The sequence below is a fragment of the Aristolochia californica genome, unplaced genomic scaffold (genome assembly GCF_029961685.1).
Source record: "Aristolochia californica isolate CCGP_79_NKW_82.1479 unplaced genomic scaffold, dmAriCali1.0.hap1 SCAF_4, whole genome shotgun sequence".
Taxonomy (NCBI): domain Eukaryota; kingdom Viridiplantae; phylum Streptophyta; class Magnoliopsida; order Piperales; family Aristolochiaceae; genus Aristolochia; species Aristolochia californica.
Genome location: NW_027182103.1, coordinates 45,210,029 through 45,229,958, shown reverse-complemented (window position 1 = coordinate 45,229,958; position 19,930 = coordinate 45,210,029). Strand labels below are relative to the sequence as shown.

Below are 19,930 nucleotides of genomic sequence, written 5' to 3'. Positions count from 1 at the left end.
TGGAAATGAAGTTCATTATTGAAAGCTCCATAGTTCAAACCAAATGGAGATTACTCCGGCAGCTGGTCTGTGCAGAAGATATAGAGACAGACAGAGAGACACTACCTGTACTATAATAGATTTGCAAAAGGAACAAGTAATGATCTATGTGAGCACCAAGAGAGAGCGTGGTATCATTAACTGGCTTCTATAGTTCGTGGACTCATATGATTAAGCATAGAATAGTTGCTGGCAGATACGAGGAGAGGATTACTGCTTCTGGAGAGAAAGTCAGAAAAAAAAAAAAAAAAAATCACCATAACCCGCCTACGATCAATGAGAAAGGACGGAGAGGTCCTATATCTCTTTTGTCGACTTCTGTAAACATGAGCGAATCGATGGATTTTGGATTTGAATCTGAGGTTCTATCAAATGGGTCTTGAGCTATTGGTTAAACTGATTGTTTTAGGACGAAAACTAATAGCTGTATTTGTCTCAATAATAGAAACCAAATGAACAGTTCCATGAAAGCAGAAAACAAGGTGAAGGTATTGTTTAAGGAGACCTCTTTAAGTTCAGTTTATTCTTGCCATAGTTCCGTAGTTGAATGATAGAAAACTCAAGTTTATCCATTTTGAAAACATGAACACCCTTCAATTCTTACAGGATATCAGTCGAGGAGTGCCATTTCCAGATATTCATGGCTTCAAGTATCCAGCCAGGAAGAGCATTTTCCTGTAGTTTCAAACTGGTTGGAAATGATATCAGCTTTCGATGAGATTCCGTCATCCCGATACTCATGGCTTCAAAAATGCTATTTTACTAGATCTTAACAGTTAATTCTAATCTTATGCTTTTTGGAGGAAAAAGAAGGGAAGGTCCATAAGCCTGTAATAATTATATTTTCAAGCTTCTTTCACTTTTTTTTAACCCTTGTTAGTTGTTAAACTTCTTTTAATTTATCAGCAACAAGATAAGTCACCGCCCATGGTTTTCTTTTTGCTTTTGAGACGAAAGCAGCAATAATAATAACGAGAATGATGGGAGTATGGTATGTTTCTGCTGGTTAGGCTCATGTGTAACAGTTTAGCTTTCAAAGAGGCCAAATATGATAACCAAAACCATTTTTTTTCAATACGTTGGCATGATTAAACCTTCAGCTCAACTCTTCAATTAACACCCTCACCCTCACCCTCTCTTCCAGCGAATCACTGGACTTGGGACCAAAATCTCTGGTTTCTCCTTGCAGAAAAGGATACCAGCCTTTTAAACAACATCCTTTCTTTGAGTAGATTATTTTCTTTCAAACTAATCATTTAGGGGACACGGGTTTTTGAATTGAATGTGACTTGTCAACAACAAATTAAGGGATTTCTATCTTCTTCTAAGCTCAAACCCAAGAGAATTAAAACAAAAACAAAGAACAAGACAGAATATGGATGTGTAAAAGTAGGAGGTTCCAGAACACCATCATTGCCCTGGTTGAAAGTAAAGGTGTAGTGGATAATCGCTAAGAGTAGATAACAGATAAAGTTTGTAGACATTCAAAAGTTATGTCAATCTTCCAGATTTCAATCTACCAATCCATTGCATGTAGAATTTGCAAGACTGTATCTTACTCATGACCAATGGTTAATCGACAGAGACTGAACTTGAATTATTTCATTTCCGCAAAAGTAAGAAAGAACTTTCAATGGAGACCATCCCTGTCATCTAGATTCTGTTTACATCCTACAGTTGGGTTACTTTCTTGAATGTTGGACTGCAATAATAAATCAAAAAGTCCAGATTAGGATTTATATTCCTGTGTTTTTTTTTTTTCCAGAAGATTATGTTTGTTATTTGGAGGCCAAAATGAATGGTTTCTGCTGTCAAAATTGAGATTACAGTGACCTCCAGAACTGGGTTCCTCCAAGCAGTCAGCTCCAATTTGGAGAGTTGTTTTTGTTGGTGAACAGATTCACTCGTACAGAGATTTGCAACCAGATACTGCTTTGAATTTAGCGTCGTTTGTGGTGTGGCAGTCCCATTTACGTAGTGGGAATGCAGACGATAATTATATTTGCTTGAATGTATCCCCCTGTCTCCACTTTTTCTCACCGTCTGTATTGCTGCTCCATTCAGGCCTGTGGAGTTAAAGCCTGAAACTCCACATACCATTCCGACTTCAACAAAAGGATCAGGAAAAGATAAACAGCTGTGCTGATATTCCAACTTCCTTCATTCTTTATATATTCATAGCAAACCACTAAAACCATCAAATTCTCTCCACAAAGCACTTTTAGATTTTCAACTGGGCTCAGTTCCTTTTGCCGGTTTCATACTGATAAATCCCTCTCTCTGTTGCTTCTCTCAACGCAAACGAATATGCAACTCGGATACTACTTTGGGAGATTAATGTGCATTTTTAGAAGAGATTGAAGCGTTCTTGTTTTCCAATTTGCCCAGGATCAGCTTCGTCCGAATACAGCAGCATAGGTAGACGAAGATCAGAAAGTGAGGACGAAGAAAAGAAATTAAGATTCTGGTTATTTAACTTCTGAAGGCGTGAACTGAGTTTGTTGATTGTGCCGGATTTGGGTGGAGGAGCTGCTACCATTTAGAAGCTCAAGGCTTCCAACAGCACAATATCTGAGATGCCAGCTTTTTGGAGGCTAACACTGCTCGTTATTTTTGGAAGTCTTATCGTTCTTTCAGTGCTTCCATCTGCGTTGTCATCTCGAAAGCTAGAGAAACATGTCAGCCGTCATAAGCATAACACAGGTAGCAGTCACAAGGTATTTCGCATGATATCTCAGGAGTCGTTTGGAAAAATTCATCCATTTTGTACCCTGTTTTCCCTTGGATATCCAGAGGTCCGAATTTGTCTACGTTCTTTCGATTGCAAGTTAGTTGCAGAAATAACTTATTTCATTTAGAATATTTCTGATCTTGATGACCAAAAACCAAGTATAAAGATTTGTCCATAGAAGAACTGAATCAGATTAAAGTAGATGTTTTTTCCATGGTTTTGCAGCTTGGTCCTCAACTCTCGTTCCAGATTACACTCCATGGTTTTCTCCTCTGGGCTTCAATGGGGTTTCTGATGCCTGTTGGTATCCTCATAATTCGAATGTCGACAAGAGAGCGATGTGGGAAAAGACTCAAGATTCTCTTCTACTCTCACGTTATTTTTCAGGTGAAATTTTCGACTCTGTCTTTTCAATCTTTGCATAACCTTGATGCCGAAGCTTTCTCCATATTCTGCAACTACCCCTAAATGTGCCTTCTCGTTTCGGTCAGTGACATGAATTTTTTCAATGCCAAAATTACTAAAGGCGAATTGCTTTCCAACTTTTGAAATGTGGAGATGAAAGAAGTGGGTCTCCCATCTGACATCGACATTATCGAAACTATTCCTTCTAATTGCCTGTCTTGACCCTCAAGATTCTCCTTCAATCGTTCCATAATTCCCAGTGCTTGATGGTTTTCAGGCGACTGGTAAGAAAGAATGAGTGAAGGTCATAATCAAAGTCCTTTCTTTGGGTTTCTCGCTAAAGCATCGACTACATTATTCATCTCATACCGATTATTATTAACAGGCGTCTTCTAAACTCTTTCACTTCTCTGATTAATCTCGAGTTAAAAACTTTTATGGTTTATTATAGGTTGATTATTACTACAAACAAAGCAATACTTGGAGTGCAAGACAGGAAAACTTCCAACATGAATAAACATAATGTCTAGATTAAGAAAAAGGAAGGGAAGAGAGATCATTTGATCAAGTTTTTAAACGCAGAAACAATGAAGTCGAAGACCCATCATGGGTTCTACAATAATCTAGCCTTTGTTGCAGTAAACTGTGTTTCTGAATGTTCTGTAGTCCTTCTTTTGGGTGATCAGGTTGCATCAATTCTCCTAGCAACAGCTGGAGCAGTTCTGTCCATCAAAAACTTCGAAAATTCTTTCAGCAACACCCATCAAAGAATAGGGTTGGCTCTTTACTGTGTGATATTGTTGCAACCCGTGATCGGATTCTGCAGGCCACACAGGTACTTGTTTGCTAAGAAAAAACTAATTAATTGCTACCCTCTTTCGTCTATAAGAAATTTGAGTATTGAGGTTTTGTTTATGCCTTCTAGAGGGATCAAAGGAAGGAGCAGATGGTATTTTGTACACTGGGCACTTGGAACTGGAGTTTCTCTTCTGGGAATCCTCAACATTTATATTGGTTTGCACGCTTACAACAGAAGGACTGGAAGACACGTTGGGCTCTGGACTTTGCTTTTCTCTGTTGAGGTCTCTCTGATTGCTTTCCTCTATCTCTTACAAGACAAGTGGGATTACATGAAGAAACAAGGAGTGATTCTGAGTGAAGAGCCAGTGGCACCCAGTGATCAAATTCCCGCATCGAGAGAAAACAGCAAAGAGTTGGCGGTCCCTTGTTATGAATCGATAAAGTTCAAGTTCTGAACAGGCACAGTGACATGCTTTCTTTTTCTTCAGCCTTCCTGCTCGTGCTTTTTAATATGAGAAGGCAGATTGTTGTGAATTTTGTTGTGTACAGGTCTTGGAATTTGACCAATTGGAGTCCGAATATGGGACTAAGGGAGCCTGGAGTTCCTGATCGGCCGGCGGATTGAGGATGAATTCGGCTGAACTGCAATAATACCGAGTGTAAGGTTTTGATTTTAACTAATTTTTTTTTAGAAGTGAAGAGATTAGATGAGATCAATGAAGAGCATGGTTTGTAAATTTTGGTTGGATTAATTACATGAAGTTGTAATAAAACGATGTAACTGGATATTATTATTTCTTACAATTAAACACGAGTTCATCAACTATTTTTCTTCTCTACAAGGAAGAGCAGTCATAAGATAAATGAACCGTTAGAACGAGTTGGAATCAATCAATTCCAATTAGTTGAAAAAGGATCTTTTAGTAGATTTTCTTCTGCAACAATCCATTACCTGTACAGTGGTGACATATATGTGAAAGCAAGATATTTACTGTATCAACGAACCTTAAACCTTAAAGGCTAACGGGACATCTTTCCTGTAAACTTAGCCGAAATATTTATGCTCATGGAAAAAGTTGAACATAACCAGTTAGTACAGCGGCTGCCAAAATGAGAAGGGGAGGAAGAATAACGAATGCTCCAATTGTAGCAAAGAAGCGAGAGTCGTTCCTCCGGGACACTTTATCCAAGTAAGCCTGTCTTTTGATGTTTCTCTTCTGTGAAATCGTTAATGAATTCATGCTCGCTTTCAGCTTTTTACCTAATGGAATGCTGAAATCACCTTCTCTGTCTCGAACCAATTGAGATAGTTGACCCCGGATTGTTGGCTTGTAGGAGATGCCATCACTCTCGTATCCTATCACGACATAAATGCAATATTTGTTATAAATCAACGACTGATGATTTGAGAATTTCCACAAGGGAGAGTAGATGTAATACCACTGGGGGATGCACTGGTGGAAGTCAATTGTTCCAACAGATCTAACTGGGATCGCGTGGAAGACCCTTCTGGGAAACAAGAAACAGGGTTTCAGTACACTTCTGCAACGAGAGAAAGGATCAAGAAAGACAATTGCCTTCATAGCCAACAGCGTCGGTGATATTTTAAGCAGAAGGAACCCATAGCAGTAATTAAAAAAAAAAAAAAAAAAAAAAAACTGAAAGAAGCAGTCAGTCTTTCGTGAGGATAGAAGAAAAAAATCTTTATACTAATAAAGCATTGTTCAAGTACTGTGAAATGGGTCTTCTTTGTTCGAAGAGGAGAAATAACTGAGAGACAATTTCATGTCCTCTTTTTGACTTTCTTAAAGTTTTGGTCATGAGACCCAATGAAACTGTCCATTACTCCATTTTCCTTCTTGGGTTGAGAGAAAACGTACCTTGTAGATTGGATTCTTCAGTCAGCCCTTCAGACTTCGCTGCTGCACAGAGAGAGAGCTGTTTTTCTTTACTGGCAGCCTTATCATCAAACGCAAGTGGCCTGTATCTTGGAAATCCAAGGGCCTGACTTCTGAGAGAAGGCGTGGGGAGGGTGGAGGCGGCAAAGTTCAACGCCATGATTTTTCTTTGGTTCTTTCAGAAACTCTATTGGCTATATCATTAGTAAGCTCGCGAGTCGGTAAAGACCACAAATTTATACAAGAATATAGAAATGCACTTGTTAAAATGATCATTTTTTTCTGATTTTTGTGGTCAGACTCTCTCCGGGACACTTCCAGAAGTTGACAGAGCGAACCGAGTGTAATAGCCATTGTGCAGAGACAGACTATGAGACGCGTCTTAGACTCTGTAGCCCTCGCATGCTCACCTGAAAACAAACAGAAGAACTGCTCCGTTCTCGCTGTCTAGAGTCCACGCAATAGAAAAAAAGAAAGAAAGAAACTGACATGATTCGTCGGTTCTGTTTCTAGGAATCTCCGATTACTGTTACCCTTTTACTCTAGTTGTTGGCTGCGAGGTACTGCCCTAGAATCTTTATTCAAGGAAGAAATTACTGAATTTGTCGCTCTCTATCGCCGGCGGTGCTCCTCTCTTCTCCGCAAGTCCAACAATGGCGTCGCAGGATCATCATCATGATGACCACCACCATCATGACAAACACGAGTAAATAACTGCTATCTATGTCTCAAATCTCAAATTCCGCTCGGAAAATATTGCTTTGATCAACTGTGTTCATTAATACTCTTGTTTTTTTTTCATCTGATCTTTTTTCCTACATTCTTTCGTAGGGGATCTCATGGTTCATCCTCATGGGTAGGGCCAGATGGAAAACTTTATCATAGCCATGATCGTTTGGCTCCCCATTCTCATGAACCCATTTACTCTCCTGGATACTTTAGCAGAAGGGCGCGTCCCCTTCAAACGAGGAATTTTAGTGAACGAGCTTTCACTATTGGGATAGGCGGACCCGTTGGAACTGGGTATGATCTCTGATTGTCGTAGATGTGTCTTTACCTACTTTTTGTTCACTTGAAGTTTTCAGATAAGATTTCGCAAGCTTGTTTATAAACTTACGTACTTAGCTTCTTATATTTTTAGAAAAAAACACTTATTTTAGGCTTCTGCTTTGACATGCATTGGTCCTAATGTCTCATCTTCTCCGGTTGTTTGAGTTTGGCAAGTGTCTGAACTTTCTCCGTCGGTGCTTATCGCTACAATTATTACTGTTCGGCTGTGCTATAGTTAATGAGGAGTGCTTCAGGTTCTTCCTTTGCCCCTTAGATCTGAGAATCAGTATTCAATTCACTGCAAATGAATCCACTAGCAGGAAATCTCCAAATTTAAAAAAAATAATATTTTAAGACAAAAGAAAGACGAACTAAAAGTCGTAGCTGATCTTATTCTATTTGCATTCGTGATTACTCAGTTCCATTTGCTCACATTTTCACTAATACGACTGTATAGTTTTGCTATTTCTTGTAAAAACTTAATATGTGCTCACTGCTTGATCACTCTCTGTTCAGAAAAACAGCTTTGATGTTGGCTCTATGTCAATTCTTGCGTGAAAAGTACAGTCTTGCAGCGGTATGTTCTATATTCTTGTCTGCCAAATATGTGGGAACAATTCAACCCTCAAATTTCTGTATGGCCTTAATTGCATTTTTGTCAATGCTGTTGTTCAAGCTTTGTGAAATCATGAATACGTTCATGGAGATCCAATTGACTAAAAGGTATTTTCTCTTGAAGTAGAGAGAAAAGCAATGGAAATTTTGATATAAAATGTGTTTGGGGATTCAGTTCTGTAGATAGTTGTGAAGTTGGGATCAGAGCTTCCTAAGAAACATTTGTAGACGATTTGTAACGTGAAACAGCATGTTGTTATGGAACTAAAAGTTGTTGACACAGGAAAACTGCAAGTAGTTAGCTGTTTACACAGAAAAAATTGAACTTTGGTTCAGGTCACAAATGATATATTCACAAAGGAGGATGGAGAGTTCTTAGTGAGGCATGGAGCACTTCCTGAAGAAAGGATCCGTGCTGTAGAAACAGGAGGCTGTCCGCATGCTGCCATACGTGAAGATATCAGTATTAATCTTGGTCCACTTGAGGAGCTTTCAAATTTATATAAAGCAGATATTCTCCTCTGTGAATCTGGAGGAGGTAAATATGGTAGCTTTAATTTTTTTCACACCTTTGATCTTTGAAGTTTTTAAACCTTCGTCCATCCAATGTTTGTTTGACTCACCAGGCCTTTTTGTGAGTTTCAAATTTATGCTTTTAGAGGATCTTTTTTTTCTTTGATCTGGTACCACATAAATGTACAATGGTAACATGCTAAGGATTGCCAATAGTATTTCACATACCTTAGCTAGAGAGGGTCTAGCATGATCTATCTCTTAGTTGGATACTATTTTCCTTTTCCCTCTGAGGCTTGAAGACTTCCTCTCCCTCTTCTATGTATTTGTTTTTCTCTAGAGGACTTCCTCCCCCTCTTTTTCTTGCTTCTCTCTTCTATGTAGAATCATATAGTCTTTACTTGTTTTTCCCCTCAGAATTAGACAAGCAAGGAGTCGTATATGTCTCTCATGACTGCTTCGATAACTTGTGTGGAAAACATTGGGAAGAAATATAATATTGGTCTTTAGTCGTTCCATTACATGACAGGCCTAGAAAGTGCAGAAGCTAACAGTTTTGCTACTCTTTTACTGTGCAGATAATCTCGCTGCTAATTTCAGCCGTGAGTTGGCTGACTACATCATCTACATCATTGATGTTTCTGGAGGTGACAAAATACCTCGTAAGGGAGGCCCAGGAATTACTCAGGCCGACCTCCTTGTATGTTAACACATTAGCATTTGTCCTATTTTTGAAGTTGTTTGCAAGCCATCTGCAATACTGTTCTTTAGATAAAATGATCTGAACCTCAAATTTGAACACCAGGTAATCAACAAGACTGATCTTGCACAAGCAGTAGGAGCTGATTTGGCAGTCATGCAGCGAGATGCACTTCGGATGCGGGATGGAGGGCCTTTCGTCTTTGCTCAGGTCTATTTAGTGCCTAGCCTCTTGAAGAGGGAATCATTTAGCTATAGCTCCCTCAAATTTTATGTCAATCATCTAAAAGTAGTTAAAAGAGGATTTATTCTTGACACTTGATCCATTTGCCATTTCCTGGATTAATCTATCTAATATTGTGCTTGAGTATAGTTCCAGATAGAGTTTTCCTTCTTAAAAAAATTGAGGCATTACCAGTACCTGAAATCTGAAACGATCACACAGATTATATAACATTTTAAATCATATTTTAGGTAAAGATTTGACAATTATCAGGGAATATTGTTGGTAATCTCTTGAAGGCTAATTGTATCAATCATGTTTGCTGTCATAGTTCAATATGGATGGTGGAAAGAGGAAGGTTTCTGAATGAAACACATTCTTCAAACCAAAAAAGAAGGAAGCAAATGATATGGCCAACATGGGTCTGATAGAAGTTGCTTCATCAATTCAAATTACTCTGTTATCTTAAAGATGTTGATGTATTATTTCCCATGATCATTCAAGTTTTTGAGAGTTAGACAATAAAACTGATACTGAAGCCAAATTCATTTGTGATTTGTGTGGCATGGGCAGGTGAAACATGGGATTGGTGTTGAAGAGATAGTGAACCACATTTTACAAGATTGGGAGGCTGTAACAGGGAAAAAACGCCACTAATTTTGTCATCCTTGTGCATTTTATCCAGTTCTAACTGAATTTGGATCCTCTCCACAGTTGCTCATATTGTTAAGTGTGTTCTTCTATCAGTTTAATTACATGACCAAATTTAAACTATTGATTCAGTGCAAGTTGCTGTTTTGAATTACTAATGAGTTTTATTATTAAAACTAATTAATTAATTTATATAAAATAGCATATAATTTAATTAAAAACATTTATGTGAATTAATTATAAGAATTATATAAATGTTAGTTTAAATTAAATAAATGTTGAACCATCAGAGCGCAACCATCATCCAAAAGAAGGGAAATGAGTTGGAGAAGAAGGGTGAGGAAGCAATCTAAGGGGACGGGAAACACAAGGCGATAACCAGAATCATTCAGATTGGATGGCCCAAGTGGGATCAGAGGGCCTGTGACGTTGCTAGTGTAGTTATGCCAAGTCCTTGGTGCCTGGCGGTTACAGCCCCCACAGGTCCACTTCGTCGTTGCGCACCTTGGTTCCCTTTTTTCCCTGCGTTCTCTTCCTCTACCCTAACTTCGTTTTATTGGTCGAGCCAGTTACATTTCTGTATTTTGAATGTTTAGCCCTTTTCACCGCCAAATATCCATCCAGAAATCGCTTTAAATTTGTGGGAGAATCGATATTGGACGCACCAACTTCAATTCATCATCGCTGCTCTTCCCCAATTGCTACTTGGAGGAAGAGCTGCCGAGTTTTATTTCAGCATCTATCTCAGTCGATCCTTATCAGGGAGATGGTGGAAGAGGAGAGGCACAAGAGGGTAGAATCGCTGGGATGGCTGACGGAATCAACTGTGCTACCGAAACGGCACAAGGCCATCGAAGGCGTCGGCCCCTCCTCAATCCTTGACCTCAAAGCCCAGCTCTATAAGACTCAGGAAGAGGCCAAACAGGTCAAAGACTTGGCCCCCGATGTGGAGTTCCATCGCGCCACAAAGAAAATCGTGTCCCATAATATCTTTTCGCAGAAGAATTCTGGAGTTGAGTCCCGTGCTAAAAGGTGGCCTTTTTCTTTTTCTCTCTCAATTTTTTCTTATGTACGGTGTTTAGGGAATTCTCTTCTTGAACTTCATCTTTTAATTTTTGTGAGTGGGGATTGCCTAGGTTAGAGTGCTTTCTGCAGTTTTGCATACTTCGACAAATATGAAATCCAGGATAAAAGAATGATCTAAAACAGCATATTGTACATTTTTTTGAAAGGTAACAGCATATTGTGCATTGCATCCTGCTGTTACTGCCTATCTCCCGGAAATTTGGCATATGCTAGTTCTCAGCTCCTGGCTGCAAAGAAAGGACGCTTTTTGTTGTTCGAGTGTTTCTCTGTTGGAAGTACTTATAACAAATGCCGACTCGGAGTTTCCTGTGCCTTTGATGTCTCCGTCTAGAAAGCCTTTTCCAAATTTTGCCTCAAAGAAGAGACTGCAGCTTGGACCAGGATTTCCTGATTCTGGATGGGGCCAGAAGTGGCAAGAATGGGTTTGATAACTTGTCAATCCTCAAAACTAATTTTTGCTTAGGGATTTGTGTACACTTTGTACTTGTAGTAAAAACCTGTGTTATTAGTGATATGACGAGAGTACTTATTGTCCAAGGAATATGGAAGTATTTGTTGATTACATGGTTGCTGGAGCTAGAACTTGATGTCACATGGCACATGGAAGGAGGTGGTTGGGATCAACGTAGACCTTTCTCTGAAAAGATGGTTTGCCTCTTATTCTTTTCCACATGCAATAAGATGAAAAACGAGATAACAATGCCTTATTGTACAATGCCCAATCTGTGTCCAAAAAATTGCCTGAAGCTTATCCTTCACAGGAGCCATTAGATGCCACATAGGGATAAGTCAAGTTAGTATTCTGAATCCATAACACTTTAAAGGTGAAAGGTAGAATTATTGGATGGCTTTTGATTGTTTGGTGTAGAAAGTTTCTCTATCCTTATGTTGATGGCCATGACAAATAGTGAAGCTGCCTCACCAATTTTGCATATGCTCAGTGACCAATTGGTCATTGACTTATCTTTAAGTTCTAGCTTGGGAGGTGCAGGCTAGTTGGTTGTGCTGTCCCTCTAAGACCTAAGTTAAAGAGATTGGAAAGCCACCTTTTAATCCCGTGGTCTCCCCATAAAGTCTTCCCTCTGCCTTTGTGCTTATGGTCGATTTATCCAGATCGACCAATGATCAACTGTTATCATAACGTGTTGCAAGATGGATCATCCTTTCATCTCTGTACCTGAACCATTTCAAGAGAGTGAGCTCTCATTAATTAAGCCTCAGTAGAACTAGAGGGAATTGAGCATTTAGACTGGTACCAAAATGTTGCTTGTAATTTCAGTTGGTACCAGAATGGCTTGTAATTACGTCACTTAATTGGTAACATCGAATGTAGCTTATAATTACACTACACCGCTAGAAGTCTTGCTAGATTCACCTCTCCATGTGCTTTTGCATAAAGTGTACAGAAGTAACAAGTCATATTATGGTTTGCTGTTCAAGTTATACTATAGATGGATAAAAGAAGACATCCGAGGGATATTCACTCCTTTAGGGTGTCCTCTCTATCCATATGATTTCCTTTGCTTTTCTTTGTATCAAAGAAGAAGAGTTTTAGTTTGCTCTATTATATCTAATCTAATATAGTCAGCCAATTGTGCATGCTTGAAGCTCCTGTTTCGTATAGGGGATTTCTACCTGATAGGAAGAGTGCTTGAAGTGTATGTCAAGTGTGTAGCCCTTAGCAATAGAGCTTGAGACACGCTACAAGGCTTGTGCTCTACCTAGTGCTACTACCATCTCTTGCCTTATTGTCTTCTTAGCTCCCTCCCCCTGGCTTAGCTCACTTCATTCATTTCTTTCACTAATACTCGTGCCACAATAGGCACCTTGTATTAATAAAACTTTTCACTATGTTCACGCTGTTTGCTAGTAAAATACGCTCATTATATTCATAGGGTGCAAGGGGCCCCATAAAGCATGGTTTTCTAACTGTTAACCAATTAAAGACCATAACCAGTAATTCACCGTTAAGATAGCAGAAAAGCGTATAAGAAGCTCACAAAAGAACCAAAAAACAAGGCCTTAAACAAGAGAGGCATTCAGAGCAGGATCTGGTCTTCCAAGACTAAAGGAAAACCGCTTGTTAGAACCAATAGTCAGGTCTAGCAAGAGCCACTAATCACTTGCCTCCTCGTACTAGAAAACTGGGTTTGCTGGTCTCTCATCTGCTTTACATCTATTAAACTGTGAAACATGTAATCAGACCAGAAATTTGAAGGCAATCCAACCACCCTGACAATGAGACTCAAAAGTCAGGTGATCAACTAACTGCTTCTATTGCCTCTCAAAACCCAAGCCCTTAAAGCAAGCTCTCTCTCTCTCTCTCTCTCTCTCTCTATCAAGAGGAACTTAGCTGGGTCATTGCTAGGGTCGATCTTTTGCCTGAATATACCAAGGAATTTTATTTTCTTACTAGTCCTAGGATATTCATCAGTGTGCTTTGTACTACTCTACAATGAAATGGAAAGTACAGATTATTTGTTAAATGCTTGGTCTTTTCTATGAGAAAAAAAGACTGTTGAGACACTATATGATCAATTTGCGTGATAAAAATCTGTCTTAATAATAAAGAGAAGCATGAAAGGAAGATATCTGAGTGATTGTGAAGAAAGGGTTGCTTAATCTATAGGTAGGCTTAAGGAACGTGTAAGAGTTGGTTCAAAGGAATTACTTGTTTTGTTCTAAATTTATTTATTTTTGCCTTAAACATAGGCCTTCAATATGTTTGATTCCTCATTCTTTAAATGTCCATTTAATTACTTTTAGTCTTAGATCTTATTCTTGTTTTCCAGTATCATCTAAAGTTGTACATTGACAATTCAGGGACAAGCTCCAGTTAAAAGCAGAAAAAGATGGTTCAGTTAGCTATGCAGCTTTAGAGAGGAAGGCTGATTTATATGAGAAATTAGTCAATGGAGAGCTTTCAGACGAGGAAGAGAGAGAGAAATACTGTGTTGATTTTTTCCGTAAGGGCCTTGAGCAGGATAGCTCTGAGCAGGCAGAAAGACGTGATACTCCTCAAGTGCCACCAGAAAATGAAGTGGATGATGCAGATCTGCTTTCAAGTGCAAAACCAGTGGGACCTGGCCGAACTGGACTTACAATAAACACTGATGAGCATAAGCGCTTTGTGAGGTATGATCCTAGACAGACTGTGGAAACTTTTTAATGAAAACCTGGTTTAGGTGTGCCATTATTGTTTACTGCTTAGAATGTCAGCGCTAATCTCCCTCTGGAATATGAAACTGAGATAGACAAAAATATTTTTAGCGCTAATTTCCTGTTTTCAATGTGCTCATATATATGATGGGGATCAAAGTTCCAAGCAAGTTCATGGAAGAAGAAAAGAAATGTTACCATTTGACTCAATGAGGAGTCCAATACTTGAGTTTTGTTAGTTAGTAGTTTTAGGAAATTGGGTAGGTTTTAGTTGTACTTTTGTTTTTATTTCTAGTTGGTTATGTTTTAGTTGGCCTTGTCCTTGCCTATAATACTTTTTTTACTTTGATTGTCCTTTTTAGTGTTGGTTTAAGGTCCATCGGTGTTCTTTTGAATTTTTAATCTTGGCCTTTAGTTTCAGTCAATAAGATGTTTTAATTTGGGCCATTAAATTTTAGCTCTATTTCAGTAAGAAAAAAAGCAATTTTTGTCATTTTTTCATAGCATGGTTATGTAGCAAACCCTGTAGTTGTTCTTTTTCCTTTTTTGACCCCCTTTTCTTCAAAATTCAGTAGTTTTTCTTCAATTTCAAGACCATTTGCTTCAATTAAAGCATATCTCTATCAGCTTTCACATTCACCTTTAGTTCTGTCATCATTTTTTTTTGTTTTTTTGTGGATTGCCTAAATCAGCGTAGGACATGCCTGAAAATTGCATCTTTGATCCTTTTTGAGCCTTATTGTTCTCTATCCTTCCAAAATTGCTAAGAACTTTTATTTCCAAGGTATTTTCTCTTTTAGTTAATACTTGTTATACATATTTGTAGTGATTTTTAGTATATTTTCATTGTTTAAGTTATTATCTTTCTTTATGGTATTAGCTTGCAAAGTAATATACTCTATTTCCTGATTTGTTGAGTCGGCTGTGACCTTAGAACCTGTAGTCCTTACTATCTTATACCAACGTATGGAAACAGAAAATTAAAATGAAGATGACACTCTCCTTGCAGAGGTCTCTTTTAGCTCTGGAGTAATCTGTTCGTCTCTGGAAGAAGATCTATTTTGCGGTGCCCTGTTACATCATCTATCATTTTCAAATTGTCATTGTGATTTGCAGTAAAAATGTTTCTATGAATCATTCATGTATTCATTATTTCATCCAGGGAAGTGCACGAGGAAGCAAATCAAGCGAGGGAGAAGGCATCTACCCTCAAGCTACGGAGACAAGCGCAGGCAGCTGCTCACAGGGAGAAACTAAAGCAAGCATATCTCAGAAAACAGCTAGAAAAATTAATAGCTACAAAAGCACAAGAAGAGACCCAAGTGAGTGGAGCTGGCGAGTGATATGAAACTCGAAGTCCATGCTAATATCTATGAATACGAAGCCTATTCGTTGGTCTCCTGCAATGGGTAGATGGTGGGATCTTTTGCATCCGTTCAGCCACAGAATTGTGTCTTTGTAAACTAGTTATGGACGGAGTGACATTATCCAGTGCTACTGGAGATAATTGCAATAAAATAGCTCTTTTAAATGTCTGAGACCGCCTGTGTAAATAAATTTCTTCTTAAATTTCTCTCAAAAATCTACTTCGAAAGCTCTCTACATAATAAATCAAATCTAATAATATTTAAAATACTTAATTAAAATTATTTTCTAATTAAATAAAATTTGGATTAAACAACCGTTCCTTCTCGTATCGCCTAATTTAAATGTGGAAACCGTTTATTGGAGGCGAAGGAAACGAAGACCAGGAGGCTGCATGAAAGAAAGATGACCGTTGGAGACGAATAACCAGGAAATAAAACTTTCCAGCCGAATCTAATCTGTAGGGACCGCAGACGAAGACAAAAGCACAACGCTTTCTATTCAAGCGTCCCTGACCGTAGCTTGCTCCTCTCGTTTCTCATTCCTCCTGATGCCTCTGTAATGAGGTGAGGTTTTTGAAAACCATAGACCACAATTCAGGTAGCAGAGGCTAATTCTTCATGGCAAAGCCCTCTGCTGAGCAGATAACTGAACAGGATGGTCATCCGTATGATTTCCATGTCTCTGGACCGCGCAATCTTTCTTCGCCGACTTGGAGAGATCTTGTTAGTTCTAACTGGTAAATACGACTCAATTTTTTCTTGTCTAGTTTATGCTTTTTCTGAAATCCTGGGACTTCCACGCTTTTTTAGATCCTTATACAGTGTTTTCTGGAGGCAAAGTTGCAGTCCCGGATGATAGTCACTTTTGAAATTGAAACCATTGCTGCCTGTCTTCTAATGTTGAACATTGGGGGTCGTCTCCTGTTTATAGGGAAGTGGGGATCAACAAATTTCAGGTTTCTCAGAGTCTAAAGGAAACGAAAAAGAGAAGATCTTTTAAGGTTTATCTGGTCTTACCGGTTTTCAGTTTGATTTTATCCGAGTATTACTCCGGAAACGACGTATCCTGAGTTGATCGTCCTTCAATGTTTTTCAAGAATGGTTTTAGCTGAGAGTTTCTCTGTGGCCGAATCTAAAACAGCTACTGCTGATTATTTGCAATAACGCACTTCCCTGTGTCGTATCTTCTCTAAAAATTTGATTCAGTTGCTTCGCCTTCCAGATGATAGCAAATGCCTAGTTTATTTCATCCTCTGTTTTTTTGGTCTTTTACCATGTTTTGTAAGAAAATGAAAATTCTTATCAGATACTCTAATCATTTAGTAACGAGAGTAACTTTTAAGTCTGTTGGATGAGGGAGACCCTTACTGTACGGTTTGATTCTTACGACTTGCATACCTTCGAACCAACGGGCAGAATCGCATGTATGGTTAGCTTAACGTAATTGCAGATTTGGGCTTTGAAATTGCTTCAAATAAATCTTGAGCCATTCCATCTTGCTTCAGCTTAGTGATCCAAGTTTTCCGAATGGCTGACAGGAAGGATAACAACTACAAAAGGACGGTGATGGCCTGCTTCATACAAGCGGCATACTTGATGGAACTTGACCGCCAAGAAAATAAAACTGGAGAAGACGGTCTTGCTCTCAGATGGTTGAAGCCCTTCAAGTACAAGCTAGGCCAAACATTACTGGATGAAAGGGACGGATCCATATTTGGAGCAATTCTGGAGTGGGACCGTGCGGCAGCATTGACAGATTTCATTTTGATGAGACCCAGTGGCGCCCCAAGGGCTGTTCTGGCACTCAGGGGTACATTGCTGAAGAGCCACACAATCAGGAGGGACTTGGAGGATGATCTTCGATTTTTGGCTTGGGAAAGCTTGAAGGGTTCCGTAAGGTTTTATGTAGCTCTGGAAGCACTTAAATCTGCTGTAGAAAGATTTGGAAGTTGCAATGTGTGCATTGCAGGTCATTCTTTAGGGGCAGGTTTTGCCTTCCAAGTCGGCAAAACATTAGCCAAACAAGGGGTATTTGTAGAGACTCATTTATTTAATCCACCTTCTGTTTCAATAGCTATGAGCTTGAGAAATCTCGGAGAGAAAGCAGGGTATGTCTGGAGGAGAATGAAGTCTATGTTTCCTTCCAGTGTGGAGGTTCTTCCCAACAACGAGGAGGAGGAGAAGGGAAGCCCTTCAAGCCATGGATGGGGCCTACTGCGTGCAGAAGTAAAGAAATGGGTTCCCCATCTGTACGTGAACAACAGTGATTACATCTGTTGCTACTACACCGATCCGGCAGAGAATGCCGAGGCGAAGCAGGTTGCCACTGTCGGTTCCAAGAAGCTACTGAAGAATGATGCACAGAAGGGGGATGTTACCGCAAAGATGTTCGTGATAATGTCCAAGGGTCCACAGAAGTTCCTTGAAGCTCACGGACTGGAGCAGTGGTGGTCAAGTGATATGGAGCTTCAACTGGCTATCCACGACAGCAAGCTTATAACCAAGCAGCTCAAGTCGTTATATTCTGCCCAGGGAAAAGCTCAATAACAACTATCGTTTCCTTGAATCTCTTCTTTTTTCTTTTATTACTATGAAAACTGGAAGTTCTCTACCTAGTTTGCCAGTAACTCGTCTTGAGTGCAATTTTTTAAACCGTCATTGTTGTGTCGAAGAAAGCTGGGTGAATTCTGGCATTGCCGCTTAATGGTGCACTTCCAGATGATTAATAAATTCTTGTTTTACTTGTTCATCATTTGCTGCTCTTGAACTCTGCCGGTCTGCCGGTCCCAGAAATCATATCAGTCAACCCCCACTGTTAAACCGAATTTTCTGATTGAGAACAAATATTTTAAAGTTTAATAAGCAACCCAGAGTTCTCCCAACCTTGTAAATTGTAATAGGCTGGGCATGTCCATGTTTTTTCGTTGAAAAAAGATCCAGAAACTTTGTTGGGGAGTGGAGGCGGACTCTCGATGTCCAACACAGACTCCTGACAGATAAAGGCCTAAGAAATCAAACGATACAGCGAACTAGGAAAGGTTTCGCAGGTGCAGGACAGTCCAAATTTGGCACGTCCGGTCTCTGTAAGGAAATAATCGATTCAATGTATGTTCTCTGTAAGGAAAAATAATCACAAAAGAACAAAACAGAGTACATCGATTTGCAAACTCGCTCCTCGGTCTTCAAAAGCTCACAGCTTTTCGTCACTGTATGCCCCTTACAAAAAAAAAAAACGAAAACAGCTAATATTTTGTAGGTCTAATTTGTTAACGGCTGCTTCGTTTCGGTTCGTGCTTATCCAACTTCCTTTCAGTTTCCGGAGGAATGGTCCAACGTCACTCAGTGTTTCCATTTCGGAAGTTTACACCTTCACTTAGAGTTATCAAAGAGCGGAAGATCCAAGCAGAAGCAGAAACTGCCGTTGAATTTTACGGGTTTAAATTTTATTCAATGGATTTCATGTGGTAATCAGAAATGCACTATAAGCTTACATAATTAACTAATCTACTACTAACAAGTAACAGCATCCAAGGTAGAAAATTCTAATGGTTATTGATGGCACAAAAAAGGTAAGTTTTTTTTGTCGTCATCGAGGACGTCCGCCTCCGCCTCCGCCTCCGCCTGCTCCTGCTCCTTCTCCTTCTCATCGTCTTGGCCTTTCTCTTCCATCACCTCGTCTCTGACACCGAACGATAACGAGTCCCTCCTGCGGAGGAATTTCCCGGTCGGCGGAACCCAGAGATTGAGGAAACCCTGCGGCCTCCCTGACGGCCTCCACACCTGCAGTGTCAGACACTGTATCGGGTTATCCGCCGGTTCCTCTACGCTTCCCTCCCCCAAGACGTCGCACAGCAACACTCGAGCCGAGCCGATGGGCTTCTCCCTCAAATGACCGTGCGCGTATATGTCCACGTTCAGAGCCGTCAACACGTCTTCTTCCGGCGAAGGCCGCTCCCGGAACCTCACAGTCAGGCGCTCGTTCCACACGGGGTTCACGCCGCCCTCCCTATCGACGCTCGTCTTCGACACCATGTCGTGGTCTACGTACACTACCGCGTACGCCCGCACCCTGGTCAGATGCTTCACGTTCTTCAGGTCCTGAGCGGAGATTATGAGAACTTCAATCTCTCTCAGCCGGGCCTCTGGTTTCTGTATCGGCTGGAGGACGTATTTCGTCGGGCTCATCTTTGAAGACAATCAGACAACCCTTTTTCTGTCTAACCGGAGCGTCGGAAACGATGTTTTGTACCACCGAGTAAACTCTGAGGAGTTCGGAATTATAAGAGTTCACGTGCATCCCTGTGCAGAGATTCCTCAGGGGCGAGTGGCGTGAGCATTGTCTGAATTTCATTCATTATTGCAAGTTGGAGGCTACTGGTGGGCGGCGTGAACGAACTGCAACTGTCTGCATATATAACGTAACGAGGCAAAATTCCGCACCTTTCCGTCTGCGCCGGTAGAACCCGGAAAACGACATGAATGCCCGATACGGAAAGACGTAATACGTATAGGAGATCCATTTCAAGGTCTAGCTTCTCAATTGTGGGGCTTTGTAGGGTGGCTTACGGGCCAGAAGAGAAGCGGAATATGATTTTATTGTGTGCCAGAGTCAGCGCCGTCATATGACCGTTACAGGAGAGCAAATTATTGACTGCCCACCGCCTCAAATGATTCTGCTAGTAGTTGTCTCTAC

The 19,930-nt window shown here is 40.0% G+C and overlaps 5 protein-coding genes across 6 annotated transcripts; 3 read left to right on the top strand and 2 right to left on the bottom strand.

Moving 5' to 3' along the window:
* Nucleotides 1–2,001: 2,001 nt before the first annotated feature.
* Nucleotides 2,002–15,457, top strand: LOC137963444 (uncharacterized). Its single transcript, XM_068810563.1, has 7 exons — nt 2,002–2,756; nt 2,996–3,157; nt 3,862–4,010; nt 4,101–4,424; nt 10,067–10,657; nt 13,535–13,846; nt 15,033–15,457. The coding sequence occupies exons 1-7, from the start codon at nt 2,616–2,618 to the stop codon at nt 15,211–15,213; spliced, it is 1,860 nt and encodes a 619-aa protein (XP_068666664.1). The 5' UTR covers nt 2,002–2,615; the 3' UTR covers nt 15,214–15,457.
* Nucleotides 4,930–6,043, bottom strand: LOC137963812 (uncharacterized). Its single transcript, XM_068811017.1, has 3 exons — nt 5,857–6,043; nt 5,417–5,485; nt 4,930–5,333 (listed from the first exon to the last, which is right to left on the bottom strand). Exons 1-3 carry the CDS (start codon nt 6,032–6,034, stop codon nt 5,041–5,043), a joined length of 540 nt encoding a protein of 179 aa, XP_068667118.1. The 5' UTR covers nt 6,035–6,043; the 3' UTR covers nt 4,930–5,040.
* On the top strand, nt 6,165–9,752 carry LOC137963811 (urease accessory protein G). 2 transcript variants are annotated; one of them, XM_068811015.1, is made up of 7 exons: nt 6,165–6,580; nt 6,706–6,897; nt 7,441–7,501; nt 7,876–8,077; nt 8,631–8,752; nt 8,858–8,962; nt 9,548–9,752. In XM_068811015.1, exons 1-7 carry the CDS (start codon nt 6,528–6,530, stop codon nt 9,629–9,631), a joined length of 819 nt encoding a protein of 272 aa, XP_068667116.1. In that variant the 5' UTR covers nt 6,165–6,527; the 3' UTR covers nt 9,632–9,752. The 2 variants fall into 2 exon arrangements, with proteins under 2 accessions (XP_068667116.1, XP_068667117.1); XM_068811016.1 differs by lacking the exons at nt 6,165–6,580; nt 6,706–6,897 and adding an exon at nt 6,913–7,178.
* Nucleotides 15,458–15,769: 312 nt separating the features above from the next.
* On the top strand, nt 15,770–17,989 carry LOC137963810 (GDSL esterase/lipase At4g10955-like). Its single transcript, XM_068811014.1, has 2 exons — nt 15,770–15,974; nt 16,776–17,989. The coding sequence occupies exons 1-2, from the start codon at nt 15,856–15,858 to the stop codon at nt 17,782–17,784; spliced, it is 1,128 nt and encodes a 375-aa protein (XP_068667115.1). The 5' UTR covers nt 15,770–15,855; the 3' UTR covers nt 17,785–17,989.
* Nucleotides 17,990–18,786: 797 nt separating this feature from the next.
* On the bottom strand, nt 18,787–19,422 carry LOC137963443 (protein SRC2-like). The gene has a single exon (XM_068810562.1). It carries the CDS (start codon nt 19,420–19,422, stop codon nt 18,787–18,789), a length of 636 nt encoding a protein of 211 aa, XP_068666663.1.
* Between the last annotated feature and the right edge of the window lie 508 nt (nt 19,423–19,930).

Coding starts and splice junctions, on each gene's coding strand:
- LOC137963810 (XM_068811014.1), top strand. CDS start 15,856: ATGGCAAAGCCCTCTGCTGAGCAGATAACTGAACAGGATGGTCATCCG. Junction 15,975..16,775: donor GATCTTGTTAGTTCTAACTG/GTAAATACGACT, acceptor AATGGCTGACAG/GAAGGATAACAACTACAAAA.
- LOC137963812 (XM_068811017.1), bottom strand. CDS start 6,034: ATGGCGTTGAACTTTGCCGCCTCCACCCTCCCCACGCCTTCTCTCAGA. Junction 5,486..5,856: donor TGAAGAATCCAATCTACAAG/GTACGTTTTCTC, acceptor CTTGTTTCCCAG/AAGGGTCTTCCACGCGATCC. Junction 5,334..5,416: donor CACCAGTGCATCCCCCAGTG/GTATTACATCTA, acceptor ATGTCGTGATAG/GATACGAGAGTGATGGCATC.
- LOC137963443 (XM_068810562.1), bottom strand. CDS start 19,422: ATGAGCCCGACGAAATACGTCCTCCAGCCGATACAGAAACCAGAGGCC.
- LOC137963811 (XM_068811015.1), top strand. CDS start 6,528: ATGGCGTCGCAGGATCATCATCATGATGACCACCACCATCATGACAAA. Junction 8,078..8,630: donor CCTCTGTGAATCTGGAGGAG/GTAAATATGGTA, acceptor TTTACTGTGCAG/ATAATCTCGCTGCTAATTTC. Junction 8,963..9,547: donor GGCCTTTCGTCTTTGCTCAG/GTCTATTTAGTG, acceptor TGGCATGGGCAG/GTGAAACATGGGATTGGTGT.
- LOC137963444 (XM_068810563.1), top strand. CDS start 2,616: ATGCCAGCTTTTTGGAGGCTAACACTGCTCGTTATTTTTGGAAGTCTT. Junction 3,158..3,861: donor ACTCTCACGTTATTTTTCAG/GTGAAATTTTCG, acceptor TTGGGTGATCAG/GTTGCATCAATTCTCCTAGC. Junction 4,011..4,100: donor GGATTCTGCAGGCCACACAG/GTACTTGTTTGC, acceptor TATGCCTTCTAG/AGGGATCAAAGGAAGGAGCA.